The 24,282-nt window shown below is 49.9% G+C and overlaps 1 protein-coding gene across 3 annotated transcripts in view; it reads left to right on the plus strand.

Moving 5' to 3' along the window:
• The first annotated feature begins 922 nt into the window (after positions 1-922).
• The window catches only part of NLRP12 (NLR family pyrin domain containing 12), a 29,452-nt gene continuing 6,092 nt past the window's right edge, over positions 923-24,282 (plus strand). For 2 of the 3 annotated variants that reach the window (XM_012499982.2, XM_003259733.3), the window contains exons 1-6: positions 923-1,440; positions 9,625-9,705; positions 13,714-15,415; positions 17,625-17,795; positions 20,641-20,811; positions 21,919-22,089. In XM_012499982.2, coding sequence (XP_012355436.2) covers positions 1,152-1,440; positions 9,625-9,705; positions 13,714-15,415; positions 17,625-17,795; positions 20,641-20,811; positions 21,919-22,089 — 2,585 coding nt within the window. In that variant the 5' untranslated portion in view covers positions 923-1,151. Of the gene's footprint in view, positions 1,441-9,624; positions 9,706-13,713; positions 15,416-17,621; positions 17,796-20,640; positions 20,812-21,918; positions 22,090-24,282 lie in introns of all 3 variants that reach the window. The other variant, XM_012499981.2, reaches the window with a different exon arrangement.

The raw sequence follows: 24,282 nt of genomic DNA on the forward strand, positions 1-24,282 counted from the left end.
GGCTAATTTTTGTATTTTTAGTAGAGACAGGGTTTTGCCATGTTGGCTAGGCTGGTCTCGAACTCCTGACCTCAGGTGATCTGCCCGCCTCGGTCTCCCAAAGTGCTGGGATTACAGGCATGAGCCACTGAGCTGGCTATGAAGGCGTGTGTGTGTGTGTCTGAGGGGTCTGAATTGATTAGGAGCATGAAACAAAGTTGGCATGATGCAGGAGACAGAGGGAATCATAAACTTGCTCTTCCATCAGAATTCATAAATTCTGCTAACATATATTTTGTAGAGATGGGGCCTCGCTATGTTGACCAGGCTGGTCTGAAACTCCTGCCTGTCTGAAATTACAGGCATGAGCCACCGCACCCAGCCACAGGAGTCTTTATAAGAGGAAGACAGGAGGGTTAGTGTAAGAGGGAGATGTGACTGGGTGCAATGGCTCACACCTGTAATCCCAGCACTTTGGAAGGCCAAGGCGGGTGGATCACCTGAGGTCAGGAGTTCGAGACCAGCCTGGCCAACGTGGTGAAACCCTGTCTCTACTAAAACCACAAAAATTAGCTGGGTGTGGTGTCCGGGCGCCTGTAATCCCAGCTACTCGAGGGAAGCTGAGGTGGGAGAATCGCTTGAACCTGGGAGGCAGAGGTTGCAGTGAGCCAAGATCGCACCACTCTGGGCCACAGGGTGAGACTCCGTCTCAAAAATAAAATAAAATAAAATAAAAATTCTCCCTGGAAGAGGCGCAGTCACAGTTTTGATAATACACTCTACCACACACACTAGTGAAACAAGGAAAACAAGAGGAAGGCGGAAAGAGAGCGACTGTTTTGTCAAGAGAGCCGGGAAGAGACAGCAGAAGTGAAAATCTTTTTCATCAGCCAAGTGGCTCCTAGGATTTCTTAATCTCCCCACGACTTCCTCTTCTCCACCCAGAACACCCATTGGTGAGTGGGGCAGGGCAGGAGGGAACTGAAAAGTGAGAAAGCATTATTTCAGCAAAAGGTCTTTCCTCCCTCTGTCAATCCTCCAACCACTGGCTCAGCCTCTCCGCCCACTGCCTGTGAATGATGCAATGGAAGGTGTGCTGGGGTCGCCCCGTGTCCCATGCATAGGAACATCTCAGCCTCCAGGTCCTCTCCTTTGGGGCTCACGGCACCCCCATGCTACAAACCACAGGCAGGGACGGCCTCTGTCGCCTGTCCACCTACTTGGAAGAACTCGAGGCTGTGGAGCTGAAGAAGTTCAAGTTATACCTGGGGACCGTGACAGAGCTGGGAGAAGGCAAGATCCCCTGGGGACGCATGGAGACGGCCGGTCCCCTGGAAATGGCCCAGCTGCTCATCACCCACTTCGGGCCAGAGGAGGCCTGGAGGTTGGCTCTCAGCACCTTTGAGCGGATGAACAGGAAGGACCTGTGGGAGAGAGGACAGAGAGAGGACCTGGTGAGGGGTAAGGAGGTGGGGGGACAGGCAAGGCTAGAACGCCAGCTGGGTCCACTGACTCATACCTGTAATCTCAGCACTTTGGGAGGCTGAAGAGGGCAGATCACTTGAGGTGAGGAGTTCAAGACCAGCCTGGACAACATAGTGAGGCTCTGTCTCTACCAAAAATAAAAAAAAATTAGCCAGGTGTGGTGGTGCATGTCTGTGATCCCAGCTTCTCAGGAGGCTGAGGTGAGAGGATCACTTGAGACCAGAAGGTCGAGGCTGCAGTGAGCTATGATCCTGCCACTGCACCCCAGCCTGGGTGACAGAGCGAGACCTTGCCTCAAATATTTAAAATATATTTAAAAAATATATATATATATTTAAAATACATATAATAAATTATATTATTAATATATATTATATATTATAGACAGTATATGTTTATTATATTTATATATAAAATATAATAAATATATTAAATATAATAAATATATTATTAAAATAAATATTTAAAATATATATATAAAACTCCTAAGCCTTGGAGATCTGGAATTCATATATATATATATGTGTGTGTGTATATATATATATATGTGTGTGTGTGTGTGTATATACATACATATATATATATATATATATTTTTTTTTTTTTTTTTTTTAAGAGATGAGGTGGCCAGGTGCAGTGGCTCACACCTATAATCCCAGCACTTTGGGAGGTCAAGGCGGGTGGGTCACCTGAGGTCAGGAGTTCGAGATCATTCTGGCCAACATAGCGAAACCCTGTCTCTACTAAAAATACAAAAATTAGCCAGGCATGCTGGCACGTGCCTATAATCCCAGCTGCTTGGGAGGCTGAGGCAGGAGAATTGCTTGAACCTGAGAGGTGGAGATTGCAGTGAGTTGAGATCGCACCACTGTACTCCAGGCTGGGCAACAGAACGAAACCCCATCTCAAAAAAAAAATTAAGAAAGAGATGAGGTATCCTTTTTTTTTTTTTTGAGACTGAGTCTCGCTCTGTTGCCCAGGCTGGAGTGCAGTGGCGTGATCTCTGCTCACTGCAACCTCTGCCTCCCGGGTTCAAGCAATTTTCTGCCTCAGCCTCCCAAGTACCTGGGATTACAGGCACCTGCCACCATGCCTGGCTAATTTTTTGTATTTGTATTTTTTGTAGAGACAGGGTTTCACTATCTTGGCCAGGCTGGTCTTGAACTTCTGACTTTGTGATCCACCTGCCTCAGCCTCCTAAAGTGCTGGGATTACAGGCGTGAGCCACTGTGCCCAGCCAAGATGAGGTATCCTTATGTTGCCCAGGCTGGTCTTGAACTCCTGGGCTCAAGCGAGCTTCCACCTTAGCCTCCCAAAGTGCTGGGATTACAGGCATGAATGACAACTGCCTGGCCACCAATTCCCTTTTCTTTCATACTAATCCCTGAGCCTGGGAGATCTGGAATTCTAATTTACGCGCACACACATCTATATCTATATAAAAATTTCAACTTTTATTTTAGATTCAAGGGGTACATGTGCAGGTTTGTTACATGGGTGTATTGAGTGATGCTGAGATTGAGGGGTAAGATTGATCCTATCATCCAGGTACTTGAACATAGTACCCAATGGTGAGTTTTCCCCCCGCCACGAGTCCCCAGTGTCTCTTCTTCCCATCTTTCTGTCCATGAGAACCCAGTGTTTCGCTTCCACTTATAAGTGAGAACATGCAGTCTTTGCTTTTCTATTCCTGCATTAGTTTGCTTAGGATAATGGCTTCCAGCTGCATCCACGTTACTGCAAGGAACATGATTTTGTTCTTTTTTATGACTGTGTACAGAATTCTAATTTCATTCTTTTGGTCTTTGTTCATGCTGTGTTCTGCCTGGAATATTCTCCATCTTCTTTGCCTGGAAAAGTATTACTTACTGAAACCTTGAAGCCACTACCTTCTCTAAAGTAAAGTATTTACTCCTCTTCCCCCACTCCTTCCGATTCCTCACTCCCACCACTCTGGCTGGCTCAGAAACCCCACTTCTGTGCCTCCTTAGCACTCTTGGATTTCTTTTTTGTTGTTGTTGTTGAAACAGAGTCTTGCTCTGTCGCCCAGGCTGGAGTGCAGTGGCACGATCTCGGCTCACTGCAAGCTCTACCTCCCGGGTTCACGCCATTCTCCTGCCTCAGCCTCCCGAGTAGCTGGGACTACAGGCGCCCGCCATGACGCCCGGCTAATTTTTTGTATTTTTAATAGAGACAGGGTTTCCCTATGTTAGCCAGGATGGTCTCGATCTCCTGACCTTATGATCCAGCCGCCTTGGCCTCCCAAAGTGCTGGGATTACAGGTGTGAGCCACCGCGCCCAGCCAACATGATTTCTTTTATTATATCTTCTATCTCATAAAATAATCACAATGGGCCTGGTGCGGTGGCTCAAGCCTGTAATCCCAACACTTTGGGAGACTGAGGTGGGTGGATCACCTGAGTTCAGGAGTTCGAGACTAGCCTGACCAACATGGTGAAACCCTGTCTCTACTAAAAATACAAAAAAATTAGCCAGGTGTGGTGGCGGGCGCCAGTAATCCCTGCTAATCTAGAGGCTGAGACAGGAGAATCACTTGAACCCATGAGGTGGAGGTTGCAGTGAGCGAAGATTGAGCCACTGCACTCCAGCCTGGGTGACAGTGAGACTCTGTCTCAAAAAAAAAAAAAAAAAAAAAAAATATGATTTATACTCAGGCACAAGCTCAAGAGATAATACATGCAAAGTGCTTAACACAATTCAGAGCAGGTAGTAAGTGCTCAGCAAATATGGGCTATTGCTGAAGTGGCAGAGACGGCACTTGAGCTGTGGATTGTTTTTTAAAAAATATTTTTATTTTTTAGAGATAGGGTCTCACTATGTTGCCCAGGCTAGACTCAAACTCCTGGGCTGAAGTGATCCCCCTGCCTCAGCCTCTTGAACAGCTGGAACTACAGGTGTGCACCACAGAACCCCGTTTGAGCTGTGGTTTTTTGTTTTGTTTTGTTTTTGAGACAGAGTCTCACTCTGTCACCCATGCTGGAGTGCAGTGGCGCAATCTTGGCTCACTGCAAGCTCCGCCTCCCAGGTTCCAGTGATTCTCCTGCCTCAGCCTCATGAGTAGCTGGGACTACAGGTGCGTGCCACCACGCCCAGCTAAATTTTGTATTTTTAGTAGAGACGGGGTTTCACCATGTTGGCCAGGCTGATCTCGAACCCCTAACCTCAGGTGATCTGCCCACCTCGGCCTCCCAAAATGCCGGAATCACAGGCGCGAGCCACTGCACCCTGCTTGAGCTGTGGTTTTTAATGTCATTTCTCACCTGTTTTCTCTACTGGGACATGGACGTCTTCAAAGGCAGAAAGAGTCTTGACTTCCCTGTGTGATTCTCTGCGATTCCAGTGTGTGGCTGGGGCTAGGAACCGAGTAAACTTTGGTGAACATTTGCTGAATGAGTAAGCAAGTCCTGCCAATAACTGGCTATACACAGTCACTTCTGCAAAGTTTAATGACTCATCATTAATGAGGTGTGACGGTAGTAGTGTGCTGGGAAACATCTAAACATCTCTGGAAAAAACAAAGTCTTTAATGACTGAAAAAACCAAAGGCACTTGTTTGTAGCCTTCCTTCCCTCCTTCCTTCCTTCCTTCCCTTTTTTTCCCTTCCCTTCCCTTTCCCTTCTCTTCCCTCCTTCCTTTCTTTTTTCTTTTCTCTCTCTCTCCTCTCTCTTTTCTCTCTCTTTCTTTTTCTCTTTCTCTTTTCTCCACCACCCAGGAGATGGAGGTTGCGGTGAGCCAAGATCCCGCCACTGCACTCCAGCCTGGACAACAAGAGCAAAACTCCGTCTTAATATACATACACACACATATATATATTAGCCAGGCGTGGTGGCACATGCCTGTAATCCCAGCTACTTGGGAGGCTGAGGCAGGAGAATCACTTGAACCCGGGAGGCGGAGGTTGCAGTGAGCCGAGATCACACCATTGCACTCCAGCCTGGACGACAAGAGTGAGACTCCATCTCAAAAATAAAAAAAAGAAAAAAGTATCAATTTACTTACTTGTCATATTGTATAATTATATCTAAATGGAAGTGTTACATAGTTATTTTAAGAAATGGAAATAATGTACAAATATAGAATCAAAAGTAAAGTCCCACTTTTCTCCCTCTTCCGCCTAAATCTCTCCCAGCATTGACAATGCATAACCATTTGCCGAGCGTTCTTCCCCGGACCGTTTAGTCTACTGAGAGGCAGCTCAGCGTTCCCGAGGAGACAGATGTCTAGCTTTGCTCTTTCTGTCTGTGTGATGCTGGAGAATCGATATGCTCCTGGGCCTCCGTCTCCATCTGTAAAACAAGGGCATCAGACAAGATCGGCAGTTCTCATGTTAATGTGCATAAGAGTCTCTCAAGACCTTGTGGCCAATGGGGAATCCAAGACCCCTCAGGCCGGGCGCGGTGGCTCACGCTTGTAATCCCAGCACTTTGGGAGGCCGAGGCGGGCGGATCACGAGGTCAGGAGATCGAGACCACGGTGAAACCCCGTCTCTACTAAAAATACAAAAAAAAATTAGCCGGGCGTGGTGGCGGGTGCCTGTAGTCCCAGCTACTCGGAGAGGCTGAGGCAGGAGAATGGGGTGAACCCGGGAGGCGGAGCTTGCAGTGAGCCGAGATCGCGCCACTGCACTCCAGCCTGGGCGACAGAGTGAGACTCCGTCTCAAAAAAAAAAACAAAAAAAAAAACCCCTCAACTCTAGAGATTCTGATTCAGCAGGTCTCAGGCACCAGGAATCTGCATTTTGATGTGGTTTGTTCTCGCGGCATGCCTAGGAAACACTGAGGGAGAACATCTCTGAGGCCTTTCTCAGCTGCAATTTTCAAGAATTACCTTTCTTATTTATTTTTTTGAGACCGAGTCTCACTCTGTCACCCAGGCTGGAGTGCAGTGGCGCGTTCTCGGCTCACTGCAACCTCTGCCTCCCGGGTTCAAGCGATTCTTCTGCCTCAGCCTCCTGACTACCTGGGACTACAGGCACATGCCACCACGCCCGGCTAATTTTGTATTTATAGTAGAGATGGGGTTTCACCATATTAGCCAGGATGGCCTCAATCTCCCGACCTCATGATCCACCCACCTCAGCCTCCCAAAATGTTGAGATTACATGTGTGAGCCACCGTGCCAGCCTGGATTACCTTTAAAAAAAAAAAAAAATTGTGGCCACACCTATAATCCCAGCACTTTGGGAGACTGAGGCAGGCAGATCACTTGAGCCCAGAAGTTTGAGACCAGTCTACGCAACATGGCAAAACCCCTTCTCTACAAAATTGGCCAGGCACGGTGGCACATGCCTGCAGACCCAGCTACCTGGGAGGCTGAGATGGGAGGATCACGTAAGCCCAGGAGGTGAAGGCTGCAGTGAGCCAAGATCATGCCACACTACTCCAGCCTGAGCAACAGAGCAAGACCCTCTCTCAAAAAAAAAAAATAATAATTGTCAACCAGCTGCAGTGGCTCATGCCTGTAATCCCAGCATGTTAGAGGCTGAGGCAGGTGAATCACTCGAGACTAGGAATTCAACAACAGCCTGGCCAACATGGTGAAACCTTGTCTCTACTAAAAATACAAAAATTAGCTGGTCGTGGTGGCACATGCCTGCAATCCCAGCTACTCCGGAGGCTGAGGCGGGAGAATCACTTGGACCCGGGAGGCAGAGGTTGCAGTGAGCCAACATCACACCAGCCTGGATGACACAGTGAGACTCTGTCTCATAAATAAGTAAATAAAATAAATAAATAAATAGTGCTAAAATACACAAAACATGAAATTTGCCCTCTTTTTCTTTTTTTCTTTGAGACAGAATTTCGCTCTTGTTGCCTAGGCTGGAGTGCAGTGGCGCGATCTCAGCTCGCTGCAACCTCTGCCTCATGGGTTCAAGCAATTATCCTGCCTCAGCCTCCCAAGTAGCTGGGATTATAGGCGTCTGCCACCACACCTGGCTAATTTTTGTATTTTTAGTAGAGATGGGGTTTCTCCATGTTGGTCAGACTGGTCTTGAACTCCTGACCTCAGGTAATCCACCCGCCTTGGCCTCCCAAAGTGCAGGGATTACAGGCATGAGCCACCGCGCCCGGCCTCCTCTTAACCACTTTTTCTTTCTTTCGCTGTGTCACCAGGCTGGAGTGCAATGGCGCAATCTCAGGTCACTTCAACCTCTGACTCCCTGGTTCAAGCGATTCTCCTGCCTCAGCCCCCCGAGTAGCTGGGATTACAGGCACGTGCCACCACGCCTGGCTCATTTTTGTATTTTTAATAGAGACAAGGTTTCACCACGCTGGTAAGGCTGGTCTTGAACTCCTGACATCAGGTAATCCCACCTGCCTCAGCCTCCCAAAGTGCTGGGACTACAGGCGCCTGCCACCATGCCCAGCTAATTTTTTTTGTATTTTTAGTAGAGACGGGGTTTCACCATGTTAGCCAGGATGGTCTTGATCTCCTGACCCTGTGATCTGCCCACCTTGGCCTCCCAAAGTGCTGGGATTACAGGCGTGAGCTACTGCACCCGGCCCTCTTAACCATTTTTAAGTGTGCTGCTGAGTGTTGTACATTTACAATGATGTGCATTCAATCTTCAGAACTCTTCATCTTGCAAAACAAACTCAATACCCATTAAACAATTCCCTATTTTCCCCTTTCCTCTCAATGATAACCTTCTCCAATTAAAAATTTTTGAGTGGCTGGATGCAGTGGCTCACACCTGTAATCCCAGCACTTTGGGAGGCCGAGGCAGGCGGATCACCTGAGGTCAGGAGTTCAAGACCAGCCTGGCCAACATGGTGAAACCACATCTCTACTAAAAATACAAGTTTTTTTTTTGTATTTTTACCACCACCCGTGTGGTCGTGGGTGCCTGTAGTCCCAGCTACTCGGGAGACTGAGGCAGGAGAATCGCTTGAACCTGGGAGGTGAAGATTGTAGTGAGCCGAGATCGCGCCACTGCACTCCAGCCTGGGAGACAGAGCGAGACTGTCTCAAATAAATAAATAAAAATAAATAAATAAAATGGTGCCAGATGACTGAATCTACCAGAGCCAGCACTGAACAGAGGAAACACAACAGCTTATTAGTCACACAGACTCACAGGGAAGGTGTCCCCGTATGCCAAGAGGGTCACATGAAGCTACAGAGACTGTTGGGGGGGCGGGCTGTGTAGTAACAAGAGGGTGGGGTGCCTCCTGGCTCCTTCAAGAGGATGTTCTTTGCTTTCATGAATCATTTCATGGACTAGCAACCAGCAGGGAGGTGAAAACTTATCAGAGTGAGGACCAGATGGGGTGCCGCTGGCTCAGCTGAATGGGAGAACTAGCCAGGTGGGAAGACTTTCTCATGGAGTGAGAGCATAGGAACTCACACTTAGGACTTTGGGGGCCTTCTGAGGACCAAAGATGCCAAGGAAGGACTCGACGTATAGAATCTTATGATATATCCAGATAAAGATCTTTTTTGGGCTGGGCACGATGGCCCACACTAGTATTTCCAACACTTCGAGAGGCCAAGGTTGAAGGACTGCTTGAGGCCAGGAGTTCCAGACCAGCCTGGGTAACATACTAAGACCTAATCTCTACCAAAAAAAAAAAAAAATTAAAATATTTTAAGAGACAGAGTCGCCAGGCGCGGTGGCTCACACCTGTAATTGCAGCACTCTGGGAGGCCAAGGTGGGTGGATCACAAGGTCAGGAGTTCAAGACCAGCCTGGCCAACATAGTGAAACCCTGTCTCTGCTAAAAATACAAAAATTAGCCAGGCGTCATGGCGCACACCTGTAATCCCAGCTACTCGTGAGGCTGAGGCAGGAGAATCGCTTGAATCCAAGAGGTGGAGGTTGTGGTGAGCCGAGATCGTGCCACTGCACTCCAGCCTGGGCAACAGAGCAAGACTCCGTCTCAAAAAAAAAAACAAAACAAAGGGCTGATTGGATGGATGGAGGTGCCAATGACCATGAGGGGGACCCAGGGAGGAGGGTGGGCTACAAGAAACAAGGGATGAGCTGTTTCCCACACACAGCCTATGCAGTGACTACTGACCATTCTGGGGTACGGGTGACCAGGGAGTCATGCAGGCATTTCGACGTGATCACAGCTAATATGACGCAGTGCTACTAGCCAGAGGCATGCTAGCTCATCTTCCACAATTTCTCTTCCAGATACCCCACGTGGTGGCCCGTCCGCACCTGGGAACCAGTCAACATGCCTTCTGGAAGTCTCTCTTGTCACTCCAAGAAAAGGTGAGCCTCAAGCCACGTACCTACATGTATTCATCTACACAGAGCCAATGACCCCATGGAGTGTAGGCCAACCACAAATGCATGATTGAGGAATTCGTGGGGTGGATTAATGACACCATCAAAGGGGCAGTTTCCTCCTGTGTTTCAACTCTTCAACCTTTCCATGTCAGCATTTTGTCCTGACACTTGTCATCTCATGGCTGAAAGATGGCTACCAAACCATCTCTTACAAGCAAGGGCAACAAGGGAGGCTAAAAGGCCAGGTACAGTGGCTAACGCCTGTAATCCCAGCACTTTGGGAGGCCAAAGCGGGCAGATTACCTGAGGTCAGGAGTTCAAGACCAGCCTGGACAACACGGCAAAACCCTGTCTCTACTAAAAATATAAAATTAGCAAGGTGTGGTGGAGCATACCTGTAGTCCCAGCTACTCAGAGGCTGAGGCAGGAGAATCACTTGAACCTGGGAGGTGGAGGTTGCAGTGAGCCAAGACTGCACCACTGCATTCCAGCCTGGGCGACGGAGTGAGACTCCATCTCTAAAAAAAAAGCAAAGAAAGGGAGGGTAAAGGCCTTCTTCCTCCCTGTTACCAGTCACACCCACGTAACCCACTGGTCAGTACTGGGGAATCTGCCCATTCTCAGAGCAACCACTGACAGAGGGGAACGAGATTACTCATGACTGGTTTAGCAAAACCATAATTCATCCTCTGAGGCTTGTGAAGGGGCAGGATTCACCACTCACTCGAATCATGAATCAGCATCCACCAACCAATCAGGTTTGCTGGCAGGGAAGAAACCGGGGTACGGTCTGCTGGGTAGACAGCAACACTGTTAACAAGGCCACAAATGTTTCTGGCTTTTTTTTTGAGGGCAGCATGAAATGAATCTAGTCTCCAGCTCTACTAAAGTAGAATAAGAGTGGGTTCACCAGCTGGGCGAGGTGGCTCACGCCTGTAATCTCTGCACTTTGGGAGGCCAGGCTCTGAGACCAGCCTGGGCAACAGAGCAAGACCCCATCTCTACAAAAAAAAAAAAAAAAAAAAAAAACAAACATAAGCTGGGCATGGAAACTTGTGCCTGTAGATCCAGCTACTCAGGAGGCTGAGGTGGGAGGATTACTTGAGCCCAGGAGGTTGAAGTTGCAGGGAGCCGAGGTCACGCCACTGCACTCCAGCCTGGGGAGAGTGAGAAAGACCCTGTCTCAAAAAAAAAAAAAAGGCAGGAGAGGGGTACAAATACTATATGATTCCACTTATCTAAGGCACCTAGAGTAGTCAAATTAATTCACAGAGGCGGAAAGTAGAATAGCAGTTGCCACGCCCGGCATGGTGGCTCACGCCTGTAATCCCAGCACTTTGGGAGGCTGAGGCGGGCGGATCATGAGGTCAGGAGATTGAGACCATCCTGGCTAACACGGTGAAACCCTGTCTCTACTAAAAATACAACAAAATTAGCTAGGTATGGTGGCAGGCGCCTGTAGTCCCAGCTACTAGGGAGGCTGAGGCAGGAGAAGGGTGTGAGCCTGGGAGGCGGAGCTTGCAGTAAGCCGAGATCGTGCCACTGCACTCCAGCCCGGGCGACAGAGCAAGACTCTGTCTCAAAAAAATAAAAACAATAAAAAAGAATAGCAGTTGCCAGGGAGAGGAGAAATTATGAGTTAATATTTAATGGAGATGGAGTTTCTGTTTAGAATGATGAAAACATTCTGGAAATAGACATTGGCGGCTGGGCACACAGTGGCTCACATCTGTAATTCCAGCACTTTGAGAGGCGGAGGCGGGCAGATCACTTGAGGTCAGGAGTTCGAAACCAGCCTGGCCAACATGGTGAAACTCCGTCTCTACTAAAAATACAAAAATTAGCTGGGCGTGGTGGCGGGCACCTGTAAATCGAGCTACTCAGGAGACTGAGGCAGGAGAATCACTTGAGCCTGGGAGACGGAGTTTGCAGTGAGCCGAGATCATGCCACTGCACTCCAGCCTGGGGGACAGAGCAACACTCTGTCTAAAAAAAAAAAAAAAAAAAAAAAGAGATATTGATGATGATTGCACAACATCGTGAACTAACTTAGTGTCATGGAATTGGACACTTTAAAGTGGTTAAAATGGTAAATTTTATGTATATGTCACTACAATTAAAAGTACATGTATTTGTTTTGAAAATTTTAGTATCAAACTCAGATTTTTTTTATTAAGCTTCTCTCAGGCAGCTATCATGGGCCTTTGCTGGCATCCAATATCAAGGGATGCATTTGTATCTAGACTAGGGTTTCTCCACGTTGGCACTATTGGCATTTCGGGGCCGGGGCGTTCTTTGCGATGAGGTCGTCCTGTGCTTCCTAGGATGTTGAGCAGCACCTCTGGCCTCTACCCACTAGGTGGCAGTAGCGCTTTCCCAGTTGTAACAACCAACCCACTTGTCCCGTTGCCAAATGTCCCCTGGGGACTGGGGCACACAGTCACCCCAATTAAGAACATTGTTCTAGTTTTTTTTTTTTTTTTTTTTTTTGAGGCAGAGTCTCACGCTGTCGCCCAGGCTGGAGTGCAGTGAGGCGATCTCAGCTCACTGCAACCTCCGCCTCCTGGTTCAAGCAATTCTCCTGCCTTGGCCTCCTGAGTAGCTGGGATTACAGGCACCTACCACTATGCCCGGCTAATTTTTGTATTTTTGGTAGAGATTGGGTTTCACCATGTTGGCCAGGCTAGTCTCGAACTCCTGACAGGTGATCCGCCTGCCTTGGCCTCCCAATGTACTGGGATTACAGGCATGAGCCACTGCGTCCAGCCCCACAAAGTGACTTTCAGCAAAGGATTTATAGAATGGATACATTACCAGATAGTGCAGACATGCATCTGCCTTTTTTCAAAGGGGGCACAAGCCAGGTGCGGTGGCTCACGCCTGTAATACCAGCACTTTGGGAGGCCCAGGTGGGAGGATCGCCTGAGCTCAGGAGTTTGAGACCAGCCTGAGCAACATAGTGAGACCCTGTCTCTATTAAAAACAAAAGAAAGAGAAAACAAAGGGGGCACAGATAACTTGGGAGCAGTGCTTCTCAAACTTTTTTTTTTTTTCAATACTGACAGGGTCTTGCTGCATTATCCACGCTGGTCTACAACTACTAGCCTCAAACAATCCTCCTACCTGAGACCCCCAAAATGCTGAGATTACAGGCATGAACCACCGTGCCTGGCTGTGCTTCTCCAACTTTAAGATGCATACATATCATGCAGCATTTCTTGTTAGAAATGCAGTCCCTGGGCTAAGTGCAGTGGCTCACACCTGTAATCCCAGCACTTTGGGAGGCCGAGGCGGGAGGGTGCCTTTAGCCCAGAGTTCGAGACCACCCTGGGCAACATGGTGAAACCCGGTCTCTACCAAAAATATAAAAATTAGCCAGTCTTGGCTGGGTGCAGTGGCTCACGCTTGTAATCCCAGCACTTTGGAAGGCCGAGGTGGGCAGATCATGAGGTCAAGAGATCGAGACCATCCTGGGCAACATAGTGAAACCCCATCTCTACTAAAAATACAAAAATTAGCCAGGCCTGGTGGCATGTGCCTGTAATCCCAGCTACTCGGGAGGCTGAGACTGGAGAATCACTTGAACCCAGAAGGTGGATGTTGCAGGGAGCAAGCCATTGCACTCCAACCTGGGCAACAGAGCGAGACTCCAACTAAAAAAAAAAAAAAAAAAAAAAAAAAAATTAGGCAGTCTTATAACCTAGTCTCAAAACAAATAAATTATTTTAATTAAAAAAAAATTTTTTTTTGAGACGGAGTCTGGCTCTGTTGCCCAGGCTGGAGTGCAGTGGTGCGATCGGCTCAATGAGTGCAGTCGGCTCACTGCAGCCTCCACCTCAGGGGTTCAAGTGATTCTCCCATCTCAGCCTCCCGAGTAGCTGGAACTACAGGCACACACCTTCTTTGAACCAGATGAGGAGCGCTTTACCTCATGAACTCATTAGAGGTTGCTGATGAGTCTTCCACAAAACCTTCATTCCTCTCCCCTAGATCCCCAGGAAACCTACAGGGACTACGTCCGCAGGAAATTCCGGCTCATGGAAGACCGCAATGCACGCCTGGGGGAATGTGTCAACCTCAGCCACCGGTACACCCGGCTCCTGTTGGTGAAGGAGCACTCAAACCCCATGCAGGCTCAGCAGCAGCTTCTGGACACAGGCCGGGGACACGCGAGGACCGTGGGACACCAGGCTAGCCCCATCAAGATAGAGACCCTCTTTGAGCCAGACGAGGAGCGCCCCGAGCCACCGCGCACCGTGGTCATGCAAGGCGCGGCAGGGATAGGCAAGTCCATGCTGGCACACAAGATGATGCTGGACTGGGCGGACGGGAAGCTCTTCCAAGGCAGATTTGATTATCTCTTCTACATCAGCTGCAGGGAGATGAACCAGAGTGCCACGGAAGGCAGCATGCAAGACCTCATCTCCAGCTGCTGGCCCGAACCCAGCGCGCCTCTCCAGGAGCTCGTCCGCGTTCCCGAGCGCCTCCTTTTCATCATCGACGGCTTCGATGAGCTCAAGCCTTCTTTCCACGATCCTCAGGGACCCTGGTGCCTCTGTTGGGAGGAGAAACGGCCCACGGAGCTGCTTCTTAACAGCTTAATTCGGAAGAAGCTTCTCCCTGAGCTATCTTTGCTCATCACCACACGGCCCACAGCTTTGGAGAAGCTCCACCGTCTTTTGGAGCACCCCAGGCATGTGGAGATCCTGGGCTTCTCCGAGGCAGAAAGGAAGGAATACTTCTACAAGTATTTCCACGATGCAGAGCAGGCGGGCCAAGTCTTCAATTACGTGAGGGACAAGGAGCCTCTCTTCACCATGTGCTTCGTCCCCCTGGTGTGCTGGGTGGTGTGTACCTGCCTCCAGCAGCAGCTGGAGGGTGGGGGGCTGTTGAGACAGACGTCCAGGACCACCACTGCGGTGTACATGCTCTACCTGCTGAGTCTGATGCAACCGAAGCCCGGGACCCCGCGCCTCCAGCCTCCACCCAACCAGAGAGGGTTGTGCTCCTTGGCGGCAGACGGGCTCTGGAATCAGAAAATCCTATTTGAGGAGCAGGACCTCCGGAAGCACGGCCTAGACGGGGCGGACGTCTCTGCCTTCCTCAACATGAACATTTTCCAGAAGGACATCAACTGTGAGAGGTACTACAGCTTCATCCACTTGAGTTTCCAGGAATTCTTTGCAGCTATGTACTATATCCTGGACGAGGGGGAGCGCAGGGCAGGCCCAGACCAGGACGTGACCAGGCTGTTGACCGAGTACGCGTTTTCTGAAAGGAGCTTCCTGGCACTCACCAGCCGCTTCCTGTTTGGACTCCTGAACGAGGAGACCAGGAGCCACCTGGAGAAGAGTCTCTGCTGGAAGGTCTCGCGGCACATCAAGATGGACCTGTTGCGGTGGATCCAAAGCAAAGCTCAGAGCGACGGCTCCACCCTGCAGCAGGGCTCCTTGGAGTTCTTCAGCTGCTTGTACGAGATCCAGGAGGAAGAATTTATCCAGCAGGCCCTGAGCCACTTCCAGGTGATCGTGGTCAGCAACATTGCCTCCAAGATGGAGCACATGGTCTCCTCGTTCTGTGTGAAGCACTGCAGGAGCGCCCAGGTGCTGCACTTGTATGGCGCCACCTACTGCGCGGACGGGGAAGACCGGGCGAGGTGCTCTGCAGGCGCGCACACGCTGTTGGTGCAGCTGTAAGTATCCCTGGGGTATCCCCTGAGGGCTGCTTAGGTTCGTGTCTTTTTTTTTTTTTCTCTGTTGCCCATGCTTGAGTGCAGTGGTGTGACCTCAGCTCACTGCAACCTCCGCCTCCCGGGTTCAAGAGATTCTTCTGCCTCAGCCTCCCAGTAGCTGGGACTACAGGCGCGCGCCACCAGGGCCACCTAATTTTTGTATTTTTAGTAGAGACAGGGTTTCACCACATTGGCCAGGGAGGTCTCGATCTCTTGACCTCGTGATCTGCCCGCCTCGGCCTCCCAAAGTGCTGGGATTACAGGCATGAGCCACTGCACCCGGCCCACACTTTTTTTATTTTTTTTTTTTGAGACGGAGTCTTGCTCTGTCATCCAGGCTGGAGTGCAGTGGCGCGATCTCGGCTCACTGCAAGCGCCGCCTCCCGGGTTCACGCCATTCTCCTGCCTCAGCCTCTCCGAGTAGCTGGGACTACAGGCGCCCGCCACCACGCCCGGCTAATTTTTTTGTATTTTTAGTAGAGACGGGGTTTCACCGTGGTCTCGATCTCCTGACCTCGTGATCCGCCCGCCTCAGCCCCCCAAAGTGCTGGGATTACAAGCGTGAGCCACCGCGCCCAGCCTTTTTTTTTTTTTTTTTTTTTTTTTTTTTTTTAAACGAAGTCTCTCTTGGTCTCCTAGGCTGGAGTGCAGTGGCGCAATCTCGGCTGACTGCAGCCTCTGCCTCCCGAGTTCAAGTGATTCTCCTGCCTCAGCCTCCTGAGTAGCTGGGATTACAGGTGCCCATCACCATGCCAGGATTGTGTTTGTATTTTTAGTGGAGACGGGGTTTCGCCGTGTTAGCCAGGCTGGTCTTGAACTCCTGACCTCAAGTGATCCACCTGCCTTGGCCTTGAGGTTCATGCTGTTAACCAGTGCCTCTCAGCTAGGGGTGATTTTGCTCTGACATTTGACAATGTCTGGAGACACGTTTTTGGTGGTCACAGCTGGGAAGCAAGTAACACTACTGACATCTAGTGGATTAAGGCCGGGAATGCTGCAAACATCCTACAGTACACAGGACAGTCCCTCTGGCCCCAAAGTGTCAATAGTGCCACAGCAGAGACTAAACAACACCCACTGGGACTAAATTGATGTCGATGTCTGGGAGAATTTATTCAATCAACAAATATTACTAAGTCCCTTTTTCTTGAGAGAGTCTGGCTCTGTCACCAAGGCTGGGGTGCAGTGGCACAATCTCGGCTCACTGCAACCTCCACCTTGCGTGTCTCAGCCTCCTGAGCAGCTGGGACCACAGGAGTGTGCCACCACACCCAGCTAATTTTTGTATTTTTTAGTAGAGACGGGGTGTCACCATGTTGGCCAGGCTGGTCTCAAACTCTCAGCCTCAGCCTCCCAAAGTGCTGGGATTATAGGTGTGAGCCACCACACCCAGCCTCTATGTCCCTTTTATCTGGGGACCCAATAATCTTCTGTAGACAGAAGACTGTGAATAAGCCAATGGTCCTAAGAGAGCACGAATCCTAACGAGAACGGAGACAGATAATAAAGAGGGAAACAAGTAAACCAACTAACCAACGATTGGGAGTGTCAGAGCCAGGTGCAGCCTGGACAACATGATGAGATCCCCATCTCTAAAAATATACAATAAATTAGCTGGGCATGATGGTGCATACCTGTAGCCCCAGCTTCTCAGGAGGCTGAGGAGGGAGGATTGCTTAAGCCCGGGAGGTCAAGCCTACAGTGAGCCATGATTCCACCATGCACTCCAGCCTAGACAACAGGGCAAGGCCCTCTAAAAAAAAAAAATTAAAAGATAGCATGCTTTGGCTAGATGTCGTGGCTCATGCCTGTAATCCCAGAACTTTGGGAGGTCAAGGCGGGGGAATCACCTGAGGTCAGGAGTACGAGATCAGCCTGGCTAACACGGTGAAACCCCATCTCTACTAAAAATACAAAATTAACTGGGCCTGGTGGCTCATGCCTGTAATCCCAGCTACTCTGGAGGCTGAGGCAGGAGAATCGCCTGAACCCAGGAGGCGGAGGTTGTGGTGAGCTGAGATTGTGCCATTGCACTCCAGCCTGTGCAACAAGAGCGAACCTCCATCTCAGAAAGGGATAGCATGCTTCCTAAACGGTGAAGTGACATGCAAGGGCCATAGTTGTGAAGCACCAATAACACCAGGGAGTGGCCTGTCTTTCCTTCAAGCAGACCAGAGAGGACCATTCTGCTGGACGCCTACAGTGAACATCTGGCAGCGGCCCTGTGCACCAATCCAAACCTGATAGAGCTGTCTCTGTACCGAAATGCCCTGGGCAGCCGGGGGGTGAAGCTGCTGTGTCAAGGACTCAGACACCCCAACTGCAAACTTCAGAACCTGAGGTGAGTGCAGGCTGGTCTGGGCGTTTCAGGTGGTCCCCGCCGTGGCCTCTCATGGGGCTCGGTCACCAAGGTTCTATCACGGGTGTATTCATTGGCTACGGCTGCCGTAAAAAAGTGCCACAAAGCGAAGTGCGGTGGCTCACGCCTGTAATCCCAGCATGTTGACAGGTCAAGGTGGGCAGATCACTTGAGGTCAGGAGTTTGAGACCAGCCTGGCCAACATGGCAAAATGCCATCTCTATGAAAAATACAAAAATTAGGAGGGTGTGGTGGCGGGCATCTGTAATCCCAGCTGCTTGGGAGGCTGAGGCAGGAGAATCGCTTGAACCTGGGAGGCGGAGGTTGCAGTGAGCCGGGATCGTGCCACTGCTCTCCAGCCTGGGTGATAACGGTGAGACTCCGTCTCAGGGGGGAGAAAAAAGTACCAAATACTGGGTGGCTTCACCACATAAATGTATTTTCTCAAGGCAGGTGGGGGGCTGCTGGAAGTCCAAGATCAAGGAGTGGGCAGGTTAAGTTCTTCTGAGGCCTCTGTCCTGGGCCTGCAGATCACTGCCTTCTGTCTTCACATGGTCATCCTGCTGTGTGGGTCTCCAAATTTTTTTTTTACTTTTTTTTTTTTTTTTGAGACACTGATATGCTCTGTCACCCAGGCTGGAGTGCAGTGGCACAGTCATGGCTCACTGCAGCCCCAAACTCCTGGTCTCAAGCAATCCTCTTGCCCCAGCATCACGAGTAGCTGGGAAAACAAGCATGTGCAACCACACCCGGCTAATTTTTTTATTTTGAGACGGAGTCTTGCTTTGTGACCAGGCTGGAGTGCAGTGGTGCGATATCGGCTCACTGCAACCTCTGCCTCCTGGGTTCAAGCGATTCTCCTGCCTCAGCCTCCTGAGTAGCTGGGACTACAGGCACGTGCCACCATGCCCAGATAATTTTTTGTATTTTTAGTAGAGACGGGGTTTCACCATATTAGCCAGGATGGTCTCGATCTCCTGACCTCGTGATCTGCCCACCTCGGCCTCCCAAAGTGCTGGGATTACAGACTGGGCCACTGCACCCAGCCACACCCAGCTAATTTTCATATATTTTGGAGAGATGGGGTTTCACCATGTTGCCCACACTGGTCTCAAACTTCTGGCCTCAAGTGATCCTTCCTCCTCAGCCTCCCTAACTGTTGAGATTACAGGTGTGAGCCACTGTGCCTAGCCAAATTTTTTTTATTTTTTATTTTTTGAGATAGTCTTGCTCTGTAGCCTGGGCTGGAGTGCAGTGACATGATCTCAACTCACTGCAACCTCCGCCTCCTGAGTTCAAGCCATTCTCCTGCCTTAGCCTCCCGAGTAGCTCGGATTACAGGGGTGCATCACCACATCCAGCTAGTTTTTGTGTTTGTAGTAGAAATGGGGTTTCGCTGTGTTGGCCAGGCTGGTCATAAACTCCTGACCTCAGGTGATCCACCCACCTCGGCCTCCCAAAGTGCTGAGATTACAGGCTTGAGCCACCGCACATGACCTTGAATTTCTTTAAGGGCAACCTTTGTGAATGTATTTGACTACAAAGCATCAAAACATTTTATATTGTTCTTGTTGCTTTTCTTGACAGGTAAAATTTATCATATACAACATGATATTTTGAAATAAATATATTGGCCAGGTGTGATGACTCATGCCCGTAATTCCAGCACTTTGGAGGCCGAGATGGGAGGATCATTTGAGCCCAGGAGTTCAAGACCAGCCTGGCCAACATGGAGAATCCCTGTGTTTACTAAAAAATACAAAAATTCGCCAGGTGTGGTGCTGGGCACCTGTAATCCCAGCTACTTGGGAGGCAGAGGCAGGAGAATCACTTGAACCCTGGAGGTGGAGGATGCAGTGAGCCGAGGTCACACCGCTGCACTCCAGCATGGGTGACAGGGCGAGACTCTGCCTCAAAAAAAAAAAAAAACTCTCTCAGCTAAAAGATAAATATATATATAGATATATATTTTGGAGATGGTGTCTTGTTCTTGTTGCCCAGGCTGGAGTGCAGTGGCGCAATCTCGGCTCACTGCAACATCCACCTCCTGGGTTCAGGTGATTCTCCTGCCTCAGCCTCCTGAGTAGCTGGAATTACAGGCACCTGCCACCATACTCGGCTAATTTTTTGTATTTTTTAGTAGAGACAGGTTTTGCCATTTTGGCCAGGCTGGTCTTGAACTCCTGACCTCAGGTGATCCACCCTCCTCAGCCTCCCAAAGTGCTGGGATTACAGGCATGAGCCACCGCGCCTGGTGATAAATTCTTAAAAAAAAAAAAAAAAAAAAAAAAAAAAAAAAAAAAAAAAAAAAAAGCTGAAGTGGTAGTGTGCACCTGTAGTCCCAGCTACTCAGGATGCTGACATGGGAGGTTGCTTGAGCCCAGAAGCTTTAGGCCCCAGTGAGTCATGATTGCGCCACTGCACTCCAGCCTGGAAAACAGAGTGAAATGCCATCACACAACGGTGGCTCATGCCTGTAATCCCAGCACTTCGGGAGGCCAAGGCGAGTGGATCACCTGAGGTCAGGAGTTCAAGACCAGCCTGGCCAACATGGTGAAACCCCGTCTTTACTAAAAATACAAAAATTAGCCAGGCATGGTGGCACACGTCTGTAATCTCAGCTACTCAGGAGGCCAAGGCAGGAGAATTGCTTCAACCCAGGAGGCAGAGCTTGTGGTAAGCCAAGATCGTGCCACTGCTCTCCAGCCTTGGTGATAGAGCGACTCTGTCTCAGAAAAAAAAAAAAAAAAAAAAAAGCAAAAGAAAATAATCCACAAAACTGGCGCAAAAGAAATGACCAGCTTTTTTCTCCTCTTTTCCACCCCAGGCTGAAGAGGTGTCGCATCTCCAGCTCAGCCTGCGAGGACCTCTCTGCAGCTCTCATAGCCAATAAGAATTTAACAAGGATGGATCTCAGTGGCAACGGTGTTGGATTCCCAGGCATGACGCTGCTTTGCGAGGGCCTGCGGCATCCCCAATGCAGGCTGCAGATGATTCAGTGAGTCTCTATCCCCGGCAGCAACTCCTTAAGCTCATTGTCTCCTGGGGCATGAAATATCACAAAACGCTGGTAATCCCCAAATCTCCACCTTTAAATCAGGGCTGGCCCTTAACCCCATGACCTAAGACCCTGGCCCTGGACTCTGGGCACTTTAGAAGACCCCCTTCTGCCCTCCTCTGACTCCACACTCAATTCCACATGATGAAGAGTCCCTGGGGCCATCCCTCACCTTTTTTTTCCCCTGAGACGGAGTCTTGCTATGTTGACCAAGTTGGGGTGCAGTGGCGCAATCTCGGCTCACTGCAACCTCCACTTCCTGGGTTCAAGTGATTCTCCTGCCTCAGGCTCCCAAGTAGCTGGGATTACAGGCACCCACCACCACACCCAGCTAACTTTTTTGTATTTTTAGTAGAGATGGGGTTTCCCCACGTTGGCCAGGCCGGTCTTGAACTCCTGACCTCAAATGATCCATCCACCTTGGCCTCCCAAAGTGCTGGAATTACAGGTGTGAGCCACTGCAGCCTATCTACAAAAAAAAATTTTTTTAATTAGCCAGGTATGGGCCAGGAGCGGTGGTTCACCCCTGTAATCCCAGCACTTTGGGAAGCCAAGGTGGGCGGATCACCTGAGGTCAGGAGTTCAAGACCAGCCTGGCCAACATGGTGAAACCCCGTCTCTACTAAAAATGCAAAAATTAGCTGGGCGTGGTGGCGCACACCTGTAGCCCAGCCTGTAGTCCCAGCTACTCGAGAGACTGAGGTATGAGAATCACTTGAACCCAAGAGGTGGAGGTTGCAGTGAGGTAAGATCACGCCACTGCACTCCAGCCTGGGCGACAGAGCGAGACTCTACCTCAAAATAAAAAAATTAGGCAGGTGTGGTGGTGCACACATGTATTCCCAGTTATTCAGGAGGCTGAGGCAGGAGGATCATGTGAGCCCAGAGGTCGAGGCCTCAGTGAGTTGATATCACTCCACTGAACTTCACCCTGGGTGACACAGCAAGAACCCTTTCCTAAATAATAAGATAAACAGGCTGGGGCGTGAGTGATCAGGACACAGAAAGGCAAGATGGCACCCCCTTCAACCTCTCCTTCCTCCCAAGGTTGAGGAAGTGTCAGCTGGAGTCCGGGGCTTGTCAGGAGATGGCTTCTGTGCTCAGCACCAACCCACATCTGGTTGAGTTGGACCTGACAGGAAATGCATTGGAGGATTTGGGCCTGAGGTTACTGTGCCAGGGACTGAGGCACCCCATCTGCAAACTACAGATTTTGTGGTGAGTTCTTCCTGGGGTCAACTATAATAAAATGGCAAATCTCTTCATATTGAATGACGGCATAAAAATGCATCCATAGGGTTCGGGCGCAGTGGCTCACGTCTGTAATCCCAGCACTTTGGGAGGCCAAACAGGGCAGACCATCTGAGGTCAGGAGTTCAAGACCAGCCTGGCCAACATGGCAAAACCCCGTCTCTACTAAAGAGACAAAAATTAGCCGGATGTGGTGGCACATGCCTGTAATCACAGCTACTCAGGGGGCTGAGGCAGGAGGATCACTTGAACCTGGGAGGCAGAAGTTGCAGTGAGCCGAGATCACGTCACTGCACTCCAGCCACGGTGACAGAGTGAGACTCCATCTCAAAAAACAAAGTAGAATGGCCGGGCGCGGTGGCTCACACCTGTAATCCCAGCACTTCGGGAGGCCGAGACGGGCGGATCACGAGGTCAGGAGATCGAGACCATCTTGGCTAACACGGTGAAACCCCGTTTCTACTAAAAATACAAAAAATTAGCCGGGCGTGGTGGCGGGCGCCTGTAGTCCCAGCTACTCGGGAGGCAGAGGCAGGAGAATGGCGTGAACCCAGGAGGCGGAGCTTGCAGTGAGCTGAAATCGCGCCACTGCACTCCAACCTGGGTGACACAGCGAGACTCCGTCTCAAAAAAAAAAACAAAACAAAACAAAACAAAGTAGAATGGTGGCTGCCAAGGCCTAGAACAGGAAGAAATGGGGAGTTACCGTTTAACAGGAGCAGAGGTTCCATTTCGGAAGATGAAAAAGTTCCAGGGATGGGCCGGGTGCGGTGGCTCACGCCTGTAATCCCAGCACTTTGGGAGGCCAAGGCGGGCGGATCACCTGAGGTCTGGAGTTCGAGACCAGCCTGACCAACATGGAGAAGCCCCGTCTCTACTAAAATACAAAATTAGCCAGGCATGGTGGCACATGCCTGTAATCCCAACTACTCGGGAGGCTGAGGCAGGAGAATCGCTTGAACCTGGGAGGCGGAGATTGTGGTGAGCCAACACTGTGCCATTGCACTCCAGCCTGGGCAACAAAAACGAAACTCCGTCTCAAAAAATAAAAGTTCCAGAGATGGATAGCAGTGATGGTTGCCCAGTAACGTGAAACTACTTCATGCCACTGAGCCACAGTCAGCCCTCTGTGTCCATGGGTTCTGCATTTGTGAATTTCATCAACCATGGATCAAAAATATTCAGAAGGGTTGGGCGCAGTGGCTCACGCCTATAATCACAACCTCTGGGAGGCCAAGGCAGGAGAATGACTTGAGCGCAGGAGTTCAAGAGCAGCCTGGGAACCAGTGAGACTTCATCTCTACAAAAAATAAACATAATTAGCCGGGTGGCGTGGTATGTGCCTGGAGTCCCAGCTATTCAGGAACCTCGGAGGCCAAGGCTACAGTGAGTTGTGATCAAGCCACTGTACCCCAGCCTGGGTGACAGGGTGAGACCCTGTCTCAATAAACATATAAGAAAAAGTAAATGTAATTGTGGCAAAATACATGCAACATAAAATGTACCATCTTCCCCAGTTGTTTCTTGTTCTGCCCCAGTATGATCTGCAGGAACCATCTTGAACTTTTTTCTTTTTTTTGAGACAGGGTCTCACTGACTCACAGAAGCTTGAGTGCAATGATGCGATAACAACTTTCTGAAGCCTTGACCTCTGGGGCTCAAGCGATCCTTCTGCCTCAGCCTCCCAAAGTAGCTGGGACTACAGGTGTGTGCTACCACGCCAAGCCAATTTTTCTTTTTTTTTTCTTTTCTTTAATAGAGACAGAGTTTCGCCATGCTGACCTGGCTGGTTGGAACTCCTGGGGTCAACCAATCCTCCCGCCTCGGCCTCCCAAAGTGTTGGGATTACAGGTGTGAGCCACCACCATGGCACCCAGTCAGCACTTTCTTTGTTTTTTTTTGTTTTTTTTTGTTTTTTTGAGACAGAGTCTCGCCCTGTGGCCCAGGCTGGAGTACCGTGGCTCTCCATCTCAGCTCATGCAATCTCCACCTCCCAGGTTCAACGATTCTTGTGCTTCAGCCTCCCGAGTAGCTAGGATTACAGATACCTCCCACCACGCCGGCTAATTGTATTTTCAGTAGGGATGGGGCTTTACCATGTTGGCCAGGCTGGTCTTGAACTTCTTGACCTCAGGTGATTCGCCCACCTCGGCCTCCCAA

This window comes from Nomascus leucogenys, chromosome 10 (genome assembly GCF_006542625.1).
Source record: "Nomascus leucogenys isolate Asia chromosome 10, Asia_NLE_v1, whole genome shotgun sequence".
Classification (NCBI taxonomy): Eukaryota; Metazoa; Chordata; class Mammalia; order Primates; family Hylobatidae; genus Nomascus; species Nomascus leucogenys.